The sequence below is a fragment of the Acomys minous genome (assembly GCF_964271855.1).
Source record: "Acomys minous genome assembly, chromosome: 1".
Classification (NCBI taxonomy): domain Eukaryota; kingdom Metazoa; phylum Chordata; class Mammalia; order Rodentia; family Muridae; genus Acomys; species Acomys minous.
The window spans coordinates 127,008,824-127,034,395 of NC_140483.1; the positions used below are offsets into that span (position 1 = coordinate 127,008,824).

A 25,572-nucleotide genomic window follows, 5' to 3' on the forward strand; every position below is an offset into this window, starting at 1 on the left:
AAATATAATGTTTATAATTTTTCATGTCTCGTTATGGAGATGAACATCTATGCTTCTGAATACTTTGAAAGCCATAGTGCATTGATTAGTTTTTTCAAAGTTATTAACTTTTTCCAAATCAAGAAATGCTAGGTAATTTGTGTTATAAGATTTGTGGTCATTTTAAGCATATAATTTACTCTAATGAAGGTCTGCTTATAATCATCAATGTGATATATATTGGGAAAAATAACTGAAAAGTAATGACCTACAAGTAGTTATAATTGATACAGTCCAGAGGGACCAACAAAATGACAATTATTTTAAGTGTCAGACAATGATCTCACAAATCCTGGAAAGTCATGTGTGGTGCTGCATACCCATAATCTAGGGACTCATAGGTGGAAGAAGGACAATAAAGAATTTAAATACATTTCCAGTCAGGTAGAAAGTTTGCTACATGGGACACTCTCTCATAATAGCAAAACCAAATCAACTAACTGAGTATAAAATTATGAAGGACAGTTTAAAAGAAAAATTACAAAGAAACCCTTCACAGCAGAATAAAAGTCATACAATTTAATTGTTTATTAATTTATAATTTGCACCATAATTTCAGTGGAAAGACTGAGTAAATATTATTATTAAAATCAGTAGTCACCATACTGGATAAGGTTAGAATTCTTTTTGTAATTATTAAAAATATTTTAAAAGATTCATTCATTTATTATCTATATAGTATTGTGCCTGCATGTGCACCAGAAGAGGGTACTGATATCACCCTAGATGATTATGAGCCATAATGTAGTTGCTGGGAATTAAACTCAGGACCCTCAGAAAAACAGCCAGTGTTCCTAAATTCTGAGTCATCCCTTCAGCCCCCTATTAAAAATATTTTATTCCAGTAAAAGTAAAGACTTCAAAACTTAGTTTGAAGCCAGTTTGGTCACTAACCATAGCTTTCTCTAGAGAGTAATTCTCTGTATAGCTATGATTAATACAACTTTTCTAACAATAAGAGTATTATATATTTAATTTATAATAATTCCTGAAGGTTCACCTATAGGATGAAAATCATTCAAAAATTTTATTCTCATTTGAGAAACAATGAATTCAGATGCAGGATTTTAGTATCTCTTTGATATTTCTGATGACACAACTAACTAACAGAAAACATTCTTGAAAATATCCCATATAGAACATGGTGGTGAGATGTAGGTAAGTGTTTCAGTTAATGAAAATATAGTGTCAAATGGAATTGCTGTGACTCTCATCTTTTCTCTTCTCTTCTCTTTCTTCTCAGTCTGTCTGAATGTCATATTACCTTCTTAATAACATTCTATTTCACTTATGGGGGCCAGACTAAGGTGTGAAGTCAATACAATACTGTGGGACATAAAATGTAGGCCTAAGAGCGGAAATTTAATTTAGTCATTTCATGTTAATCTCTAAGAATCCAGAACAGAGCAACAACATAATTAAAGGAAAGGAGAGGAGGATTTATGGGGAAATGGAAGGAACAAGTGAAATATAGCCTCAAGAAATGACAGCCAAAAGATACTTAATTTCATTTTTCTAATATTTAAAGAGGCACAGAAGAAAAAAATAACAGATCTAAATAACAATTATGGATAATAATACACATATAACAGTAGTAAAAAATATGTCCAATTAGGACATTTCAATATTTATTATTTATTGTAAATTTTATGTAGGATTATATGTCTCAGCCTCACACTTACAATGAAGTAGTAATCTACATTAGCAATAAATGATTTATAAAAATGTGTTTTGTTTTACATGATGTATTTTAAGGTGTTGAGTTGTGCTTTTCTACCACAATTTGGACATATGGGATACACAGTGCCCAGTCTGTCTTTCCTTGAATGTTTTAAGAATATCATTATTCTTAGATTACTTTGATATCCTTATTAAGTGAAAAGATTAATTAAAATAAGTTCAACGAGCTGTAGCAGAAACCATTAATCATTTAATATGAAAGAAATTAAGCTGCCACTCTTTGATCACTGAACCCCTTTTTCTGATCCACAAAACCATGTAATTCATGAAATGATCATAGCTTTAGATCGAAACTGAAAACATGATTTATTTTCTTATTTCTGTGATTTGTTGCCTATTTATATTACAGTCCAAAATTATTTGAAAGGGAATATAAAAATATTACATCATATTTAAAAAAAAATAACTTCACACCCATTCACACATCCTTTTACCTTACTATTTTTCATACTAAATGCATTTTTTTTCATTTCCAAAACTATACGTTGGTTGTTGCTACTTATACTGTTTATTCAATATGGTCAGATTTTTAAATTTTCCACTTATGGGAAAAACTGTCAAAAATATTGTGGCATTTTAAGATTATGAAAATTAAAATTGTATGGAAGCATTAGAAAACTTGGTTTCAAAGTGCCTTTTCTAATTCTGTTACTCAGGCTGAGATCAAGTTTCCCCATGTGGCAGGTGCTATTCTGCTTCACAAAGGGACTATTCATAAGTCAATGCAGGTATATCTACAACAAGAAAGGAAGATATGTGCCCATAAAATGTTAGTGAAACACCACTTATTTTGAAATTATATAAAGGCTTATACATAACCCATGTTCAGCAAGACAGAACTGTCAACGAGGCACACAGACAATTAGGGAACATTTTAATGTACTGGGTGTTATGATTCAAAGAAGGATTAGAATCAACCATTGGTTGATAAGACAATGGAAAACACAAGGACAGAGCCAAAATGGAATTTTGAAAGGTAAGGGATGGAGATACAGCTCAACTGGGAGAAGGCATATGTAAAATATATGAGATCATGTGTTAAGAGTCTAGGTGTGTGTTTTGGGTAGGGGTGTGTGCAAGGAGATGCTCATCGATTTAGACAATATCATGACACATAAGAGCTCACAACAGCATGAGTGCTTGTGAAGTTCAGAGTTGCCAAGAATACCAAAGGGATTTGAATAGATTCAGATGGTTCAAACATTTAGCACCATATCTGCCTGTTATATAATATCTGTATAAATAAAACAGTCAAGACCTATTGAAATCAAATATTATTCCTTTGAAATGTAAGGGAAGAGAAAGAGTGAACTATGTCAGTGCAAGGAATGTGTTGGTCCTTTATAGTGATACTAGATGCATTAAGACCACAACTCTCTAAGCTGTTTTCTTTTACTATACCATAAAAATGTTAAGCAATTTTCCTGCTTCTACTGAGAAAGACCTTCCTCCCTTTTCCCACTCCTGTTGTGGTACTTTCCATGCCGATATCAGTTACTCTGTCATGTAGACAATTTTAAAGTTAATAGTATTGCAACATATGAGAAAGCAGAGTTATACTGGAGCACATAGTGCCATGGCAGCAGATAATGTGCGCCTTTCCCCTCCCCCACGGGTCCCTATTGGTAACTTCAAATTAGCTGTGATGGCAATAACATATCAAAGGAAAGGAGCAAATTCTATAACTAATGCTTTATTGAGATGGATGAACGGTTGGTTACGCATTATTTGTTTTTATGTACAATCACATCTCTCTCTCTCTCTCTCTCTCTCTCTCTCTCTCTCTCTCTCTCTCTCGTCTCTCTCTCTCTCTTTCTCTGTCTCTTTCTCTGTCTCTCTCTCTGTCTCTCTCCCTCTCTGTCTCTCTCTTTCTCTGTCTCTCTCTCTCTGTCTCTCTCTCTCTCTCTGTCTCTCTCTGTCTCTGTCTCTCTCTCTCTGTCTCTCTCTCTCTCTCTCTCTCTCTCTCTCTCTCTCTCTCTCTCTCTGTATTTATTTATTTATGGTTTTTTAAAGACAAGGTTTCTCTGTGTAGTCTTGGCTGTCCTAGACATATTTTGCAGACCAGGAGGCTGGGCTCGAACTCACAAAGATCCACCTCAATGTGAGTTTGAGGCCAGCCTGGTTCTCAAAGTAAGTCCAGAACAGTCAATGATACACAGCTAAACATCTCTTAATATTCTTTCCAATGTAATACTTTGCCCCTGGTTTTTTGAATCAGGGTCTGTAGAGAACAGGTAGTGCTTAAGGCTGTAAACTAGAGAACCTGAGCATATATGCATACAGTTCACAAGACAGTTCAGTTAAAGGTCTCTTAAGAGAGAAAACAAGCCTTCCTTGGTTCTAAAACACTAGTTTCATAGGCAAATAAGGTAGATCAAGAAAGGTATGTCTTCCACTTGGAAAGATGGCCTAGGCGGCACACAAAAATGCAGGCTATCCTGAGGAGACCTAATAGGCTGTCACCAGACAGTTGGGTGTAGGAGTTCCTCCCCACATCTGAGGTCTAGGGGAGAAAAATAGCTAGAAGAGGGAGGAAGGGTGGTCATGGGAAGATAAAAGAAGGAGGGGATAACAGCTGAGATGTAATGTGGATAAACTATAATAAATAAAATATAAATTTTAAAAAAGAAAAGAAAAAAGATTTAAACCAGAACTCATTGATTGGTGAGAAGCAAGCTCAGAAGTATTATCTTAAAATGATGCAGAATTGGAGCCTTAAAATCAAGAGTATGCACAGTTCTGCCAAAGACTGAAGCCTTGCAGATGGCCTGAGAGGAGTGGAGTGTTCACACAGGCACTTTTCCAATGATTTGTTTCACTGCTTTTCTCATAATAGAGACAACTATTTGGAGACTGTTTCTGGCACACTCCTTAAGCAGTGGGCCAATGGCCACATACCTAAGGCATAAAGGGGCAAAATAAATTAGAGTCTAAGGTAGCCATTCTGCTACTAAGCTCAGTGTTACAGACACAGAGCTGAGGATGCAGCCACTTTCAAAACCATTTCTTCACATTAGCCAAGATGCTGGTGTGAGTGTGTTTTTAACAAACCCTTCCTCCAATACTGAGGATTAAAACAAGAGTCTCATACATACTAAGTACCCATTTTACCTCTAAGACAGAGTCCTAACTTGGTATCATTGTTGAAAAGTATTAAAACATTCCATTTAAGATCTCTTTCTATCATATTTACTTTCTATCCGTGGCGAGTCATTGTGCACTATATTAAGTACTGAGAATTATAAGGATAATCTAAAATACAATTGTTTTCAAAGATATTTCTGCTATATTCTTTAAATATTTTTACATATATTGAAAATGTGTTTCTCAGGTGAGGTGACCCCCACAAAATAAAAAATATATACAAATGAAATGTTTTTCCTCCCTTAATGGTTCTCAAGGAAATTAAGGAGGCAATGAGTATAAAGGTAACAGTGATAATGATTCTGGAAGTTTTTCGAGTGATACAAAATTCAGGTAGATCGCATAACAATATTGACATTACTATTTTTCGTGGAATCTTTATATGGCAAAGTGGAAATGGTTTGCTCCTTACTATTCCTACATTCTAGTGATCCATAAATTAAGAGAGAAGGCAATAGAGAATGACCACTGAACTGCCTAATGTGTCTGGTTTCTTACTTTCTCTGGCCCTTATTGTCTGCTATAAAATGCACAGTCAGCTATTATACTTAAAGGAGAGGAAATGTATAAGACATCTAAATTGCTTAGCATATGGCAAATATCTAAGAGCTACTTGGCCCTGAAAATTTGCTAAAATTATTTGACCTTAAGCATAAATAACTTAATATATTGCCTTTAGAAATAATTTTACATATATTCATTATGAGTTTATCTTCTTTTCCATCAATTTCTTGAGGTTTGTAAAATTAGGTTGCTTTAAGGAGAGAATTAATCATTGTACTTCATGTTTTGTTGGTACATATAGGAGCATACCTTGAAAGACCGCCATTCTTTTTGTTGTACCTTTTGTATATATTTATTTTTTACATCTTCCTAGAAGAAAACACAAGATTAAAGAAAGTGAGTAATTATTTTTGAGTCCTATACATTTTGTGTCCCACCAATAAATGTACAATTTAGTAAAACTTTGACAACACATAAGGATGAGGACGTAGAAATACTGTAAAGCAATTTATCAGGTACAAAATAAACAGAAGTAAGCAGATTTTTACAATTATCACTCTACAAAGAATAGAATTAGACCTTCAAAGACAAATACTTTTTGGAGTTTAATTCATTGACATTTTCCATAATTATTATAAAAATGATTTGATTATACTTGTATAAAACGAGAAATCATATATCCATAGACTGTTTTACATATTTGCCATTTTTAGACATGATTACTGTGTTCATATTCAACTCCCATTGCCTTCTTTTGATATCGCTTCATCCCTTTCTCCTTCACAGCTAGTTTTCTTTCTATTTTCATATGCCTCCCTCTCCCTCATCTTTCTCTCTCTCTCTCTTCTCTCCTTCCTCCTTCACCCTCCCTCTCTCTTCTGTCTTCTCCCTTCTCTCCTTTCCTCTACTTCTCTCTCTCCTCCTCTCTCTCTCTCTCTCTCTCTCTCTCTCTCTCTCTCTCTGTCTGTCTCTCTCTCCTTCCCTCCTTCAGAATGTGTGCACACACATGCATGCTGTGTATGTATGTAACCCAACAACTCTAATTTGGGTTATTTGTAGATGCATTCTGGAAGGATCCTTACTGTATCGTGGATAAGTTATGACTACAAAGCACACACACACACATGTATGTATTATATATATATATATATATATATATATATATATATATATATATATTTAAATTATAAATACAGTCTTCTCAGTTCAGGTAATTTGACCAAAGCTGATAATTGATTAGTGTACACTATTAATCAATGCATAACCATGAGCAGCTAGAAAACCTACAAAGCAATTTAACGGGCACAAAATAAGGAAAAAATATGATTGATGTTCGATAACCAATTGGAGAGGGATTCCCTGGGGGAATACTTATTCTCATGCTCTAAACATTCCTTAGTTTCTGTACTTCTTTGTCTAGGTATACTTCTTTGTGAAGCCAAAGTTCTTTCCCCAATCCACAGTAGCATACATATTTGTTTCACTCTGGTTCAAGTCTTTTTAGGCAGTAATATTGGTGAAATCTCCTGGGTAGAGCGTATTTAACATTTCTAGGATTTGGAAGCTCACAGAAAATCTCCTGTTCCTCTGGCTCTTACGGTCTTTCTGACACCTCTTCTGCTACAAACCCTGAACTTAAGTTATGCCCTCTGAGACTTTGGTACAGGAATTTGTGTTGTAAATAGCAACCAGTAGTCCTATCAGATACGATGTGCATGACCTACAACAACAACCATCATGGTTCAATATTCCTCATGGTACAGTAGTGGCACACATACCTGCTGGTAACCAGCACCTCTTTAATTGGCGTTAGGCAGGCCCTGCCTAAGTAATTCTAACCAATAAAGTAAAAGACTTGTAAGAAAAAAACTTCAAGTCTGTGAAGAAATTAAAGACGATTTCAGAAGATGGAATGATCTCTCATGCTCGTGGATCAGGAGAATCAACACAGTAAAAATGGCCATCTTACCAAAAGCAATCTACTGATTCAGTGCAAGTCCCATCAAAACACACACACACACACAATTCTTTACCAACCTTGAAAAATCAATTCCCAATTTTATATGGAAAGAAAAACTCAGAATAGCTAAAGCAATCCTTCACAATAAAAGATCTAGAGGAATCTCCATCCCAGATCTCAAGCTGTAATATTGAGAAAGAGTAATACAAACTACATGGCACTTGCATAGAAATAGGCAGGTTAATAAATGGAATCAAATTGAAGACACTGAAACAAATTCAAACACCTATGGATACTTGATTTTTGATAAAGAAGCCAAAGCCATACAATAGAAAAAGGATGACATCTTTAACAAATGGTGCTGGTCTAACTGGATGTCTTCATGTAGAAAAATGGAAATAGATCCATTTTTATCATATGCACAAAACTAAAATCCTAGTGGATTAAAGACCTCAATCAAAAACCAGACACATTGAATCTGTTAGAAGAAAAAGTGGGGAAGGACCTAGAACTCATTAGCACTGGAGACAACTTCCTGAACAGAACACCAACAGCCCAGGCTCTAAGGTCAATAGTTAATAAATGGGACCTCATGAAACAGAAAAGCTTCTGTTAGGCAAAGGACAGTGTCAAGAGAACAAAGTGATAGCCTACAGACTGGGAAAAGATCTTCACCAACTCTACGTCTGACAAGGGGCTAATATTCAAAATACATAAAGACTCAAGAAATTAAACACCATGAAACTAAATAACCCAATTAAAAATGAGGTTCAGAGCTAAACAGAGAATTCTCAACAAAAGAATATCAAATGACTGAGAAACACTTAAAGAAATGTTCAATGTTCTTAGTCATCAGGGAAATGCAAATCAAAACAACTCAGAGTCCATCTTACACCCATCATAATGGTTAAGATAAAAAACTCAAGTGACAGCACATGCTGATGAAAATGTGGAGAAAGGGAAACACTCCTCCACTGCTGGTGGGAGTGCAAACTTGGATAACTACTTTGGAAATCAATCTGATGCTTGCTCAGAAAATTGGGAATAGTAATACTTCAAGATTCAGCTTGAAAGATGAATCCACCATACCTGAAAGTTGCTCCACCATACACCAAGGACATTTTCTCAACCATGTTCATAGTAGCTTTATTCGTAATGACCAGAATCTGGAAACAACCTATCTGCCCCTCAACTGAATAATGGATAAATAAGCTCTGGAACATTTATACAATGGAATACTATTCAGCTATCAAAATCAAGGAAATCTTGATATTTTCAGACAAATGGATGGAACTACAAAAGATCATCTTGAGGGAGATAACCCGGACCTTGAAAGACACCCATGGTATATACACACATGATATATAAGTGGATATTGGACAAACATATATGTCCTCTGAGAGTCTCAAACCAGAAAGCAATGGAGACAGATACTGGAACATGTAGCTAGACTGTGAATGGAAGGACAGGGTGGAGGTGGGCATGTCTGGAGCTCCACAAAGAGACTATCAAGGCTGATGGATCTGGACCCAGGGGGCCCTGCACAGATTGATACATCAACTAAGGAGAGTGCAAACCGAGGACCTGGATCCCCTGTTCAGGTGTAGTCAAAGGACAACTCATTCTCCACATGGAGAAGGAAGTGGTGGGGTAGAGCAGATCTGACCAGATCTCTGGTGCCAGGGATTTGATCACTCCTCCTTGATGGAGAGGTCCTGTGGGAACACAAAGGAGGGGCATACAGACTATCCTTATGAGACCTTATAGGCTGCGGTCAGGCAGTTGGAGAGGAGGACCCCATCTGTCAGAGGTCTAGGGGGAGGAGTAGATATGAAGGGGAGAGGGGGTTAGGAAGATAAGCATGAGGGGATTACAATCTAGATGTAATGTGAATAAATTATTAAAAAATGGAAAAAATAAAATTTTTAACATTAATAGCATGGTCATCTAGTAAATTATAAGGCAAGTAAAAATAAAAGCTGTTATTAAGGTAAATAAAAGTTTAACCAACATTATTATTTATACAGTCATATAGCATTAATATTATTCCATTTCTCTTGTTGGTTTTTCTTTTAATCCATATTGCCCTTTAAATTCATGAGCATAATAAGGAAATATGGTTATCTATATATGATAATTAAATGTTAGAACAATTTTATATAATATTATAAGTAACTGTCATGTTTATAATCTGAAGCAGAGCTTTAAATTATCAAATGAGTACAAGAATTTCATACTTCCTAATGATTGTTCTTCATTTATATTTTAGGAAGTCTTTATTAAACACATGAGGATAAAAAACGGATTTCTTAAGCAGGAAAAATTTATTCCACTTTCTTCAACTATTCAGACCATACCCTGTGACAAACTTTCAGTTCAGTGGACAGTTAATATAATTGAAATGGTAAGAAATATGGCTTCATATATGGTTACGTATAAAAAGAGCATAAAAGGTATAAGTATGTAGTATCTTATTTATCCTCTGAAGCACAACCTAGTATATAGTATGTCTTCAATTGGCCAATATAACTTATAAATTACTTGTAATTGTCAATAAAATGTTAATACATTAGTAGAAGGAAATTTATTAATAAGTATTAATAAACAAACAGCATTAAATATAAACATTAATTAATATACACAAAGTACCTTTTTTGTTTTTGTTTTTTTTTTTTTGAGACAGGGTTTCTCTGTGTAGTCTTGACTGTACTGGACTTTGTAGACCAGGCTGGCCTTGACCTCACAAAGATCCACCAGCCTCTGCCTCCCGAGTGCTGAGATTAAGGGCATGTACCACCACCACGAAGCAAAGAATCTTATTTTATTCTTTATATACTTCACTTTGATATTCACAAAATAACCAAGTATAGATATTTCTAAGTTTAAAAAAAATCTGTGCAGAAATACTTAAATACTTGGTTTTTATTTGCAGATGTGATAGCTTGGCAGCCTCTTTTGAAATGATGCCTGTAATGACTCTCAGCATGAAGCAAACTTTGAATTAATTACATTGGCTGTGGCTTTCCTGACATGATTTCTCATACATGGATTGTGTTCTGCATAACTTCACATCATAGAATAACTAATGACCCCACTCTCTTTTTGGCAGTCCAGTGAAAACAAAAAACAGATGTTCAATATGAGCAGATGTCCAAGGTGACACACTAAATATATGTGGCAGTGGAAATCCTAGATGCCCTGGCCTGTGTGAGCAAGGCTGGCTGCACACCCAGCAGTGACTGTTCCGAGTAGGATTTCATTCATGTATTAGATAATGATATCCTCCCACATTACAATCCTTACACCATGCCAAAAGCACTCTCTTCCAAGAAAATAGGAGTAATGATAAACACAAACTTTAAACTGCTAGTTTCTCATTTTCATATTACTTCTACAGTAATTTAAAAATGTGGGTCAGGAGTTTAGCTCAGTGAGAACCTTTGCCTAGCATTCAAAAGTCGATGGGTCAGTTTTGAGCACTGTGACAACAGCTATAACAACAACATCAACAATAACCATAAAATACAAGAATATCAAAATAACTAAAGGAATATATTTTTAAAAATATATCTTAACCATTGAAATAAATTCTTTTGAGGGTTTATTTGACTCTCTCTCTCTCTCTCTCTCTCTCTCTCTCTCTCTCTCTCTCTCTCTCATATGTATGTATATATATATTCCCTGAATAAATGTATATATGTAATATTAAAAAGAGAGAGTGAGTAGGATGAACATACAAGAAGTTGTGGGGATGAGAGAAAATGAGGAAAAATTTGAAAGCAAAACTCAACTATGAACTTCTACAAAATAAATAAACAAATAGAAAGCAAGCACATATAAATTGTTTTTATGTTTATAGTGATATCAGTCCTAAAAATAAAATAATAGAGGACAGACATGAGTGACAAAAACAACTTAATGGAGAAGTATGCATTTCACTCATAATGCCAGAAGAGCTCATCACTGTGGAAATTTTTTCTTTTAAAATTGACCTTTTCCACAAAATGTATGTTGTTACTATTTTTCCTCTTCCTAGATGGAGTCATTAGGCAAACAAGGTGGTGTAGACACAGGAGTGACATATATGTGGACTCACAGGACTGTGGCAGTGCGCTTAGGGCCTGCACAGGTCTCAGCCAGACAGTTTCAGTGCTGAGAGGGGAAATTGACACTAGGCCCCATCCTAAGCTAGAGTGTAACTCCAATTGATAACCACTCACAAAGGGAAAGTTAGTTTTATCCATCAAAGTCTCACACAGTACACAAACCATATTTCAGGATGTTTAAGGTGGCAGGAAGTTGAAGCAGCTAGTCACGTTGCATGTACATCAAGAACAGAGAAGAAAGAACTAATAGACACATACAGCTGTTCCTCCAGTGCCCCTCTTTTCATTCAGTTCATGAACTGATGCAGCCAACTTACAGTTCTACCCCAACTAACCCAATTCATACAATCTCTAACTGGAAAATTCCCAATCAAAACAGTTCTTCATTATGACCCCCCCTCTTCCTTCTAGGCGTGAGAACTAACTACCACAATTATTGATGTTTACTTTTTTGCATTAATATTTTTCTGTATACCAAAGATAGGAATAGAAGTTTGCGGAAATATTTAGTCATCGTGGGTGTTATTTTCTCATTGAATTGACTAAAATATTACATAAAGCTTACCCAGTTTTGCATACATAACTTTACAGATTTAGTTTACTACATAGGCAAGAATGCTGCAGAACTCTAATGCTCTTATGTGTGCCTGCCGCCTACACCAGCATGACATTTTGGTGCTCATTTAAGCTTTATAAGTTTTGAAATCCAAGACAAAACATAGCCTTCCTTTCCCTGGCATTCTTTTTCTTTTATATATTTTGTTCATATCAGTTTGAATTTAAAAGGAATCTATTTCATCATTTTTATAGTTGTTCCCTGTATAGGGCTAGCTCTGTTTCATATTTAAAACCTATGACAAGTACTATATTTCTAGGAGATGACCCATAATCACTACAAAACTTGAGATGTACCTAGACCAAAAGTTGTTGTTGGACAACACAGTCTGACAGAATAATAGACTTTACCACTCAAAATATGAGGAAGATTCTTCTACAAACACTACACCACTTCAAAACTTGAAAGGAATTTTTTTCATATATGAGTAACATGTCAATCTGTTCTGCTAGGACTATATCTTGGGTAAAATATAATCATTTGTCATCTTCCCTACATCTCTAATTAAACACTGAATATGTTTATGTCAATATATGCACGTATTAAAGAAATAAAATGAATATACTTTTAGAAAGTTTAACTCTCAAATTTCCATGTTTTTATTAATCTGTTTGTTGTTCTTTTCTTATTCCCACTGTGTTGTGCTCTTTCTCTCTCGCATACCCCATGTCTGTCTTTCATGCTCTTAGGGCTATTATTATTGATCTACCTTAGTAGGTTATGACTCTAAAACAAATTTTCTTTCAATGTATTTTACACATTAAAACTATGGCACCAGCCAACGACAATATGTGCAGTAAACTTTGAACTCCTACACAGATCTACCCAAGGGACAGGACATTTTTCACAGTTGAATGTAGAGTGGGGACTGACTTTCACACAAACTCTGGTGCCCCATATTTGACCATGTCCCCTGGATGGGGAGACCTGGTGGCACTCAGAGGAAGGACAGCAGGTTACCAAGAAGAGACTTGATACCCTATGAGCATATACAGGGGGAAGAGGTCCCCCTCAGTCACAGAAATAGGAGAGGGTAGTAGGGGGAAAGCGGGAAAGGAAGGAGGATGGGAGGATACAAGAGATCAATAACAGTTGAGATGTAATATGAATAAATTAATAAAATATATATTAAAAAGTGAAATTAACACAAAATGAGAATATGAGAATATTTGAAAAGTAAAACTGATTCAGAGCATTTTAAGATTCATTTCACTGGGGTGGCAGGAGGCCACAGCAGTGACGCAGAGCCTTTCTGTTGACTGGCATGATCCTCAACCAGTAACTCTGAATTTACCTCCTTCTATTTGTCCTTGTTAATTCAGCTTTCAATTGTTTCACTTTATTTCTAGTCCTTTAATATTTTTACTGGAGGATGAGCCTTAGGCTATAATTTATATCCAAATACTTTCCTCTAAATTACTTTTTCTGTACCTTCAAGTCTTTGCCCAAATGTCAGTAGATATACCAGGCTTCTTTGTCTATGTGTTGTAGCAAACACTTCTCAAGCAAGGATTTTTTTTCTCTATGTCTATTGAATTTATTCCTACAATTCTAATTATGAAGAAAACCACTAATTATGATTTGTGGCTAGTGTCCTATGATTAACTAAAGGCATGGGGTCTGCCTTATATGCTGTTACACACAGATAGTTGACTGAAACATAGTAGAAAGTTAATAATTGCTAAATGGATATGTACAGAATTGACATCAAAGGATTGTTTCTGAGACTCGGAAAGAGTTATTTAATTAAAAAAATCAAAGTTTCATCTGCAATAGACCCACATTTTGAAATATTTTATAAAATTATGTTAAGAAGAACGAAGAAGAAATGTAAAGATGAGGGAAGGAGGAAAAGAGAGAGAGGAGAGAGAGAGAGAGAGAGAGAGAGAGAGAGAGAGAGAGAGAGAGAGAGAACAAAACAAGATTGGGTTAAGAGTATTTGTCTGCCACATTGAGCATTGAAGCTATGGATACCTACTCGAAGAAACTAGAACTCAAATATGTGTGTGAAAACAGGTCATTGGAGGATAAAAACATTAAAAATGAAAATATTTTGTAAAACTTGAGTAAGTAAAAATGTTTGTTTTGAATAAGTCAGGAAACAGCAGAAAGAAAATGTTGAGGCTATAAATAATTATTAACCATTAGAAATAGTTTTTTAACATAGGAGAGAAATGATCTGACTATAGAAACAGACTGAACATTACCATAACATTGAATGATTGTTGTTATTTCTCTATGTGGATATTTTCAATATTAAATTGTTTTATTATATATTGTGAGGGAAATATTAATCTACAAGTAATACTGTATTTCATGATCTTCACCATAATACATCTTTGAAAGTTTTTAAAGCATAATTTCAAAAATAAATAATTTCATCATTAGATCAGAGTATTAAAAAATATTGTATAAACAAAATGTTTTAATAAACTAAAATACTAATATTCATTGAGTTATCTTATCAGATAAACTGTCTTTCATTAGCAACAAAAATACATTCCATTTTAATGATTTCAGAAACAAATGATTTCAGAAACAAATGAAATAGAATACAATTAAAATGTTCATCTTCCCACTTCCTATAGGAAAGCTTCCTACTTCTGTATATCCACTGCCAAGACAGTGACAGGTTCAATGTGTAAGTTGTAAGTTTGATAACAAAAACATAAGTTTGACAGTTATTCTGTCAAGTTAAGTTTCTCACAAGGGCAGCAAAAAGCAACTGGGAAAAATACTGTGATTTTAATGTTTCAAGACAGGAAATTGGACAAATCAAATATAACTTATGACAATGCATAGCATCATATTATGACAATTTCTACATTTATGCTTTAAATAGAGAACATTATAAATGATTACTTAAACAGATATTTTTGGCTTAAAGTATTTCTTTTACTGTAACAATTACAAACAAGACAATAAATATTATTACAAAAAGTATTCTAAAATTTAACACATGGCGACCAGTTTAACTCATAGTTACATCATGCTAATATCTGAAATTAAATCTATAATACAATTAAGAAATTATTTCTTCAAATTAAATGGAAGCTGAAGGAATGGGTAATCATAAAAACTTGAAGAAGGCTATGAAATTACATGCAAAAGTTGAACCATCATAACACACAAATTTCAGAAGAGACAGGGCTCCAGGAATCCAAATAGGCTTCAAAGAAGCTCACATGACTGAAGTTCATCAGAATATTAGAGATTTAAAAACCAAGACAAAAGTATAGATCTATAAAATAAAATGATGGTTAGAGGGTATTTTGGGAATTGTGTCATTAATACACTGTAAGTAGCATGCAACAGACATTGAGAAGATCACAGGGACATTAGCATAAATCACTAACTAGGTAAGTCCCTTCAACTTTAGCCCTCAACACAAAAAAAATAAATACAAAAGGTTTACAATTGGTATTGAACTATGGATTTATGTAATCATAACCTATATGAGACATTGGAAGTCATCTAAATTAGACAGTTGTTTGATCCACACTCATAAACAAATGGTTAAGATGATGAATCAAGACACTCGTGAATTTAATGCTAGCTCAGATCAAATCTTCTATGATATATGAACAGTGAATTGTAATCACTATAAGTTACGTCTATTTATGCAGCCACCATAGATAGTTATATACCTGTATGCTTACCATGTCCATATTCATGTTTATATATGTTTCTATTTATATTTGTATCTCTGTAGTTATTCCAGGTTCTCTTAGTTGAAGTCCTCTGTCATCTAAGACAGTGGTTGCTAACCTGGTTCTTTAGTGATCATGGGCTGAATTTTTTTTAATCATGTATCATACTGAGGATAATGGAAACAAACATAACATTTTGCTCTCATAGACTTTATAATTCATCTAGGATAGAGGCAGACAAGCAGAACATCTCAACAAACCTGTATATTAGAATATGCAGAAGGAAATACAGACTGTGATCCTTGACTTCAAGTGTTAGAAAAACTTATGCTGTTGCAAAACACTCTGAAACTTAATATGAAGAATTATCATATGCTACAAGTTGAAAAATAAAATAAGTACTCAAGGTAGGGCATGTGGCATGAGCAAAGCACAAATACAAGCAAAGGTATGTGGCAACTATTAGAAATTCCTTTTTGCATGCCTATGTGTCTCAATCTCTCTCTGAGCATGGAAGGAAGGGAGGAAGGAAAGAAAGAGGGTTTTTAAGTATATAGGGAAAAGAAGAGGCAGAATAAATGGTAAGTACCTTTCTATTAGCAAGCCATATCAGAACATGTGCATTTTATTCTATGCATGAAAGTAAGATATTGAAAAACTGAGGTATATGTTAGGTGCTCTAAGGAGACCTTCTTTACAAAGATCATCTCAATAGTGTGCCAGAAATTGATCCATAGAGGTGGTAGACATGCACGGCTTTGGATAGAAACTGTAGCTTCCTGGACTTATTCTTCATCCATAAGATGGAAATAATGATCCCATTTTTCATGGTATCCATGAGCTTTGAGTTTTATACAAAGTAATAAATGTGAACCATCATTACTGTTGCTTGAAGTTTTTAATATCTCATTTCATCAAGATATCATTTGTTATCCTAAAATCTATTGCTGATCCTATTAAAGAAACCAAGTTATTTTTATTTTTACTACCTTATTCTAAGAACTTAAGTCAAACCTTTCTCTTGTATTCTATAAAAACCTATTGAAGACTCAATATTAAATATTTAGATCAATTAAGTTAATACCATAGATATTTTCATATAATTTTTATGAAAATATAAAGTTTCCTCAACTGTAATCATTTAAGCATTTTCTTCACCTTTTTAAATTTAGGTTAAGTAAAATTATAAATATATATGGTTTTAATGTCAAGGGATATTTTTCAAATCAAAGTAATTTTGTTGTTGCTTGAGGATTCAATGATCATGAAATTCATGTTTATTTTTATTTATGAGTAGAATTATCATAAATTTTATGCGAAAACATTAATTTTGGTCTTTCTTATGGTCTTCAATTTTACTACCTTTCAGCTTTGTGTCCATTACTACTCACAAATGTGTGTGACCGAACAACTTCTAGTAAAGATTCTTCTAGGTTCGTGTATTCATCACCATGTCTAATCTTAAAATTTACAAAGTTATCCTTTTAATGAATGCTACCTATATCTATGTTTACATCTATAAAACACACTTTTGCCATTCTTTTTTTCATGATCACAATCTTTATAACAAAAAGAAAGTGAGAGAGAGAGAGAGAGAGAGAGAGAGAGAGAGAGAGAGAGAGAGAGAGAGAACCAAAATTCATTAAGCATATAACTTGAGAGACTTCAGGACCAAAGACACAAAGCATTCAGTCGGCTTTTCTTGTTCTGCTCAGATGAATGAAACCAGAAGCTGCAGGCAGCACACAGTCTATGGCAACTGGCTGAGGTGGGCCTGGCAAAGCCTGATGAGATCTTTTCTTCCTCCTCAGTCTCCAGCAAAGAGGACACTGCTCACATTAGGGTCTGAGGGTGAGATTCAGGATTGGTATGAAAGTCCCTCCTTGGAGTTATGACCTGCATCAGGCCTGCCTAGCATGCATGAGACCCTTTGAGTATGCATGACCTACCCTGGTCATAATGACACCTGCTTCTAACCCCAACACTCAGATGGTGGAAGCAGAGGAGCAGAGATTCAGAACTAGCCTTGGCTACATTAGACTCAACTTCAATAAATAAGTAAATGATAAAATTCATTGACTTGTTTTAATTTTTGAGAAAACAGCAAAAATAAGATCATCTTGGTCTGACCCCTCTGCTCCTGAAACAAGTTATACCATTCTTTTAAAGACATGCTGTCTATTACAGAACAGTTTAAGCACATACAATCTCAATATTTTCCAAAACAGAGCTGTGATTAAAAAAACAAAATAAAATACAGAAAAACCTCCCAGTAGTTTTCAGCTATTACGGGGGTGGCCTAAGTTTTATGCTCTTCAGCCACGATAGTGCAAACAATGACAGGTTTGTCTTTTGCCACAGCTAGGTCACATTCAGGTCTAAAGCCATGATCCAGAGAAAGAGGCAGAGATCTCTTTAGCCTGGATTCTCTGGGGCTGCTGAACAATTTTAGCTTGGCAAAAGTTTGTCCTAGTTACATCGTTGTTTATGTTAACACAAGTAAAGAAAAATAATATACTAGAATTTTGTATTATAAAATAGAGAGTTGGGTAATAAGCTAATATTTTGGCTGTAACTATACACAGGCTGTTAAACTTTATAATACAATGACCTTCACATGTCCTCTGGGTGTACTGACTAGGCTCCTCTGAGATTGACCAGATGTGACAGATGCATGATTGCCACTGAGCTGTTCTTTATCCTGGAGGGAATCCCAGAATGTTCTGGCCACAGTAAGGTGAAACAAGGCATTTAGTCATTCATTACATACTTCTCAAAGTCCAGAAGCAATAATGAATCCTTTGCCTTGTTTATTTATATTTTACGTTTGTATGACAACACCCATTAAGAAATGCCATAGAAAAGATGTATTATGAAAAATAAACAAAATTCTAAAAGCCAGAAGTCATTTTTAATTAACATATCAATTAGGAAGAGCTCCTCAGAACAGATGTCCTTTACTTTGTGCCGAGTCATTCAATGAGCTGTCAATTCAAAAGCAGAAGTAAAATAAAATAGTTCAATGGAGTAAAGGCTTTTAACACTTTCCAGGAAGTCACTGGTTGTGACTGTTTGTGGGTATATGCCTCTACAGTATCAAAAGTTTGTGTCATAGGGCTACATCTCAATTCCCTCATGGAACATGTTTATCTTGATCCTTGATTGGGACGTAGTCTCAAACCTTACTATGTATATACCCAAAAATGCTATAACCCTTGGGTAGGTTTACTTTATGTATAGTATACATCTCCACAACCATTCCTTATGGTTTTGTTTTGTTAGGAATGCATTATAGACCCTTTAAGTGACTTCAAGAAATCGAAGACTAGTTATATTAATAGCATAAAGAGTCTATGGATAGGTTTTCCAATTCTCTTATGTAGTTAGTGAAAGAGACTCTTGCCGTCTTAACACACATGTATGTGACTGTGAGTAGAAATAGAAGGTGTGATTCCAGTACGACCTTAGCTTATGTTCAAGGCTACATGAATGACAACGTCCGTGCTTGCCTTTCTGAAATACTACTTCTTTCTTTAAAACCCAACTTCTGCAGAAAACACCACCATTTATTCTATTAGAATGTACTACTTAACTGTGCTAACTGAAAGTATCAGAGAAGTTAAATACTTTTAATTTCTGATATAGGGGTTATTCAATCATAAACATAAAAATTCACAATGTTCCCAAAGCAGAAGACAGCTGATTGAAACTACTATTGTAATGCAGGTGACATGGTTGCTTTTATGAAGCCAATCTCCAACTCTGCAACTTAAAAAAAAATTCCTGCAACATTAATAATCTTTTTGTTCTTCATATTTTGAGACAGGGTCTATGTAGAGAGACCTTCATCTCACTATGCAGGCCAGGATGCCCTCAAATTCACAGAGATCCTTCTGCTTATTACACTTGAGTGCTGAGATTATATGTGCCACTATGACTGGCCAGCATTAACTATTTTGTCTTTCAAGTTATGAACAATTCCAAGTGCTTTTTATTGAATGAAAATCTTCAAGAAATATAAAATATTTTATTATAAATGCAACTTCTTATGGAGCTGAGGAGGTAGCTCAGCAGTTAACAGCCCTTGCTGGTTTCCCAGAGGTCCCGGCTTTGGTTTTCAGCATTCCTATGGCAGTTCCCAGTATCTCCAGTTCCAGGAGACTCAATGCTCTCTTTTGGCCTCCACAGACAACAGGCACGAGTGTGGTATACATGCATAGTTACAGGAAAAATTCTCATGCATATAAAATCAAGGAGAATTCCTCTAGGTTTTGAAATAAGCAGAAATCTATAGACTAGAAGAGAACACTCTAAAAATAGGTCAGTTTAAATTAAGGCAATTCATGTAAACTTTCTACCCAATACACAAAAAAAGATCAAATCCTCACTAGAAAATTTAAATATTTGGAACATCTGCAGTATTTTCCTGGAACAATATAGCATTTAAATGAGAATGTCTTTATTAGTTTCTTATGATTACTAAAAAAATACCATACATTTATTGTTGCATTGATCTATTATATTTCTTAAGATCAGTAATCCAAAATCAGCCTCCTTGTATGGTAATAATTGACCAGCATGCTCTCCACTGCCTCTAGAGATTATTATGTGTAAGCCTATTCCACATTCCTGAGTGTATACTCATCTCTGGGTGGCTATCCTCATCTTACAATGAATTCTTTTTCTTTCTTGCTTTCATCATCAGTTCATAATCTTCTTCCTCTGCCTGTCCCATATAAGAACACATTATTTTATATGACTCAGGTCAACTATACGATCCAAATAGTATAATTAAAATAGAATGTAAAACTCATACAGTTTTGATCAGTAAAACTAAAAAGAATACATTAAATAACAGGAGTGTGAAATTAAAACAGTATATACATTTTAAAGAAAGCTATAAAAATATGAACTAAATAAAGTAAAATATAATAAACATTAGTAAGTGAAACACAAGCATAGGATTTTTTGCTGGTGGGAGTGCAAAGTTGCACACTCACTGTGGAAACTGGTGTTTAAGCCTCTCGGCAAGATGGAAATCCTTTTACCTCAAGATACAAGTATATCACTCTTGAGCATATTTTCAAAGTACACTTCATTCTATGACAATGACATATTCTCAGATATGGTCATTACTGCTCTACTCATAATAGCCATAAATTGGAAACAGCATACATACATACATACATACATACATACATACATACATAGTTTCTTAAAGAAACTATGGTGTACTTGCACCATATTAAATTACTGAGCTCTTTATAAAAAAATGACATCATCAAATTTGCAGGAAAATTGAAAGAACTAAATATAAATAAATAAAACTTACCTTAGTGAGGTAACCCAGAACAAGAAAAAAATAAATGTGGTATGCAATTGCTGATATTAGCAATTAAATATATGATAACCAATCTACAATCTGTAGACCTAGAGATGTTAGGCATAGAAGATGGACCTAGTGGGTGTTGAAGGCTGCTATGAAAGTCAAAGTCTGACAATACCTGAAAGCCTCTGAGCTCAGTGATATAATGACGGACTCCTTTCCTCAGCTAAGTTTTCTCCTCTCCATCTGATCTGGGGAAATCCCAGGTCCTCAAAGGAGAGTCATAAAGCCCTCAAGGAGATTTCAATCCCGATTCGTTCTAAATAAGAAACCCATTTAGTGTGCACCTGGGGATTTCTGAAAATTACTTTCCCATCTTAATGAGATGTCTTGGTGCCTCAGCTTTCAGCCCATGACTTTTTCCCCCTTGTATGATAGCACTGTTCTGCTCCATGTAAATAAAGTATCCCTGACACTCATAGCCCTAATACATCGAACACATTTACCCCCAAACCCCTCCCGCTGTTGCTGGCTTAGTTTCTTCCTGATTCACAAAATAAATGCTCTCTCACTCCATTTCTCCATTATTACTGTCTGAGACTAGGTCTTTATTTGGGGAAAGACAGGCTCTCCTTCTTCCTGAAGAGTTCATCACTGCACCCCCTGGGCCTCTCCAAGCTTCCACCATTCACCAGTGGGCCAGCGCGGATCATTGCCACCATATTTCTCTTGTTGCTCTGCCCACCGCAGTGCTCATCTGTTCACAAAGCAGCCACTGGCTTGCCCAAGTCAAGTTGGGCCCTAGTTGCTCTCTGGCTGGAGTTTCAGAACCCTGAGATCCCTGCCACCTTCTGGTCTGGTACTGGCAATCCAGGTAAAAAGCCACAGTGAAATTTATTGCAGAGAAATTCTTTCTCCTCGCACTTCCGGAGACTGGATATCTTCTGGCCCACATCTTGGTTCCGTGTTCCATTCTTCTTGGCCCAAATACCAATGTTCCGGGAAAAGGTGGAACCTTTGACACAGTGGTTCAACCTTTTCTTCCCAGAAGCCAATGACACTCAGGCGTTCCCCAAAGTGTTCACTTCTGGGCCAATGGCTGCTGACCTCCTGGGAGACATGGAACCACAAGAGGGCAAATATGGATCTCACTGGGAAGGGGAAATAGAATATATTTAATGGGTAGACTAGGTGCAGTGTGGGCTGAACAGGGGGATCTGGTGTTGAGGGAAGGAATGTTTGGAGAGACATACATAATTGAGACTCATTTAAAAGGTAGTATGAAAACCTAGTGCAAAGTATACTTTCTAAAATATATAAAGGCCCTGGAGGGAGAGAGGGTGGGAACAGGAAGAAACAAGCGAGGTGATAACATTCAGGATGTAATCTAAATAAATTATACTAAATTATTATACATATATATGTATATACATATGTATATATGTGTATGTATATATACCAGGTCTGTTACATTCATTTGAATTGCTCAAAGATGTCAATGGATTAAGTAAGTATTCTCCCCAATTATCAGATAATAATAATGCTGAATATTTTTACTTAATTTAGTGCCTATTTGAATGACAAATAATGTATAATCAATGCCATCACCAAAGTCACACTTATTCGGTTATTTGATTAAAGTTAAAATTATCTGAACAATTTACATGATGTGATAATTGTTGGGTTAACTTTCTTTTCCTACTGAGATATGGAAGTGTCTTCTTATAAAACTGTACACAGTACTGTCAACTATAAGAAAGACAGGAAATACTTAAAACAGAATGAAAATGAGAGTAAGATAAGGAAATGGTGTCAGTGAGATGAATACCCAGTGACTTAACACATGTTCAGAACTGCAGGAAACTCCCTAAAAGCTTCATAGCAGATAGTACAAAGGAGGACCAATCACAGTCACATCCTTAGTGGGTGTTAGTATCCTTGAAATGCATGAGAAGACTACTCCCGTCTTTATTGTCATAAATAACATTCCATTGGCCTTAGTCCAAAGGATCTCACAGATGAAATCCATATCTATATCCTTATAGGATAGTCAGAGGAACTCTGATATTTCAAGACATAACATTCCACAGTTAGCCAATGTTATCACACCAAACAGAATTTAACCAAACTCAAAGCAATGAGATTGGGATGGACAAAGCTGTCAGACACCATTACTTATCTAGCAATGGACTGTAGAGAGCCTGACACAGTAGTCTTCATATTTTCACCATGATTGAGGGGCTGTCTGTGCTCTTGTGTGTTCCCAAGCACACAGAAGTAACAGAGAATCAATTTCCGTTCAGCATTCATGTGTTATTGTTTTTATTTTAACTTTGTATAGTGTGCATAACATGTATCATTTAAAGGTGTACTATTAAGGACATTTAAAGAAGTTTCATATGTGAACACGTGGACAATATTCTAAGCAGAACAACTTTTAGTTAAACCTCAATTGATGATATTTTAGTGAATACAAATGTCAGGTTTTCCTGGTTATTACTTCTTAGTACTGTTTATTTTATGAAAAGTAGTGATAAGACAAGACTATTTTCAGCTTTAGATAGTAAGGTTTCTGACAAACTAAGGACCACACTTGCAGAGACCATATACATTTAATGAAGAATCCTAAAAATACTTTAAATTTTATTTCTAATTTCTAATTTATTTAAGTAATTTGATAATGTCTTCATGTTTTCTGAGGTTTTTATACAGCCTCTTAGAAAATTCAAGAAACTGTGCACCTGATGTCCATGTCAAATATTCTGATTGGACATGGGAAAGAGTAATAGGAAAGTGAAAATAACTAGATACCATGTTAATTATCCTTCGGTGAAGATCTGGATATTTGTTTTTAAGTGAGAATATCTTGGAAATTATATTCTTTTAAAATAGTTTAATAGCTAAAGTATTACTAACTAATCAATGTCACCTATAAACTAGAGAAGTCAAATCAATCACATGCATTGTGAGGTGACTAAGATATTCCATCTCCTGGCTTCTTCTTTCCAAGCCATTGCTCATTCTTTATTTGATGTCAACACCTAAGGAAATAAGGACTATGTCAAAGTTTTAATAATTAGAGGATGATAGAAAACGTTGAATCATTCATTGAGGATAAAAAACAAAAAACAAAAACAAAATGAAGTTAACCAATTCCTTCCAAAATATGCTGTAAATTGTCCATGACTCCAGCTAGAAAATAACAATGCAGAGATCATTCCAAGGGCAATATGGTTATCAAATTAATCTAGACAAAACATTTTGTTCCATCCATCTGAGAAAATAGATTCAGAACTTCTGTTGGGCTGTGCGGATGAGTGTGTAGCCAGCCATGACTTAATGAGAGTGGTTCGAAAAGCTAAGGGAGGGGGATACACTACTGTAAAGGATTGTGATGATGCCACACGGTGATAAGAATGGGTGGCCCAGAGAACAGCTGTCATTGTGGAACTGGTTTGTTGACTTGGGTACCAGTTGCCTATCCTGCTAAAGGATTTACTGAGACAGAGAATTGTTATTGTGTGCAAAGGACAGCTGAGCTTTTCATGATTCCGTGAGTCTACAATAATAAAATTACAAAGTAAAATATATTGAACACACAGTTTTCCCTTTATGACTTCTTTGCAATATAGAAGGCTAAAAGGAAACCAAAACTATTAGCAGTAAGGGAACAATTTTAACAATTCTAGCTAAAGGGACAAAATTACTGTTTAAAGAAGGGGCTTAATTTATATTCTCTAATTTTAATGAAAATTTTGTTGAGTAACTAAACTGAAGTAGATTATTGCATTTTCTTTGAGAGTCTAACTCAGTTTTTCTTGACTGGATAAAGTGATCAATCCTGTTCTCTGCCAGACTTCTTATTAAACAAATCGTATCAACAAAGAACAGCATTGGAAATCTGTGTGCCAATATTTTTTTAAAAATCTATAATCAATTAAAAATTTTCAGCTACAGCAACAATCATATGTAACAGAAAACAAATAAGAAAACAGTTTTTTACATTTTATGTCTAGATTCTAACATTAAGAGATTAGGAAATAAAAAGTAAATTTAAATAACATACAAGTTTCCAGAGGAAAAGGTAGATGGAAAGACTTAATAATATTATATTTCTTTGAAGTTTTTATTATTGGAAACCAAGGAACCAATGCAGACCAACAAGTTAAAAAATACAGAAGGTAGAATTAGTAAATTGGGAGAAAGAAATATTAACACCTCTAAAATGAAGCAAAGTTAAAGACAATATGAAACACATAAAGTTGTAGAGGGAAAAACAATATAATGAAAATTCACACCCATGTTCCCATGGACCCCAAAATTAGAGAAGAGAAACAATGAAACAGAAACAGCATTTGAAATATACCAGCTAAAAATCTATAAAAACAAACAAAGTTTATATTTCATAGATTTAAAAGCATAAAACATAAAAAAAAAGTAAAAATAAAACCAAAAGCATGTGCATGTGCATTCATAGCAAAATGAAA

At 34.7% G+C, this 25,572-nt stretch overlaps 1 protein-coding gene across 1 annotated transcript in view; it reads right to left on the minus strand.

The window, feature by feature from the left end:
• The window catches only part of CNBD1 (cyclic nucleotide binding domain containing 1), a 320,137-nt gene that overhangs the window by 13,495 nt on the left and 281,070 nt on the right, over nucleotides 1-25,572 (minus strand). The window contains exon 12 of the mRNA XM_084793629.1: nucleotides 5,737-5,796. Within this exon, the coding sequence (XP_084649755.1) occupies nucleotides 5,737-5,796 (60 nt within the window). The remainder of the gene's footprint in view (nucleotides 1-5,736; nucleotides 5,797-25,572) is intronic.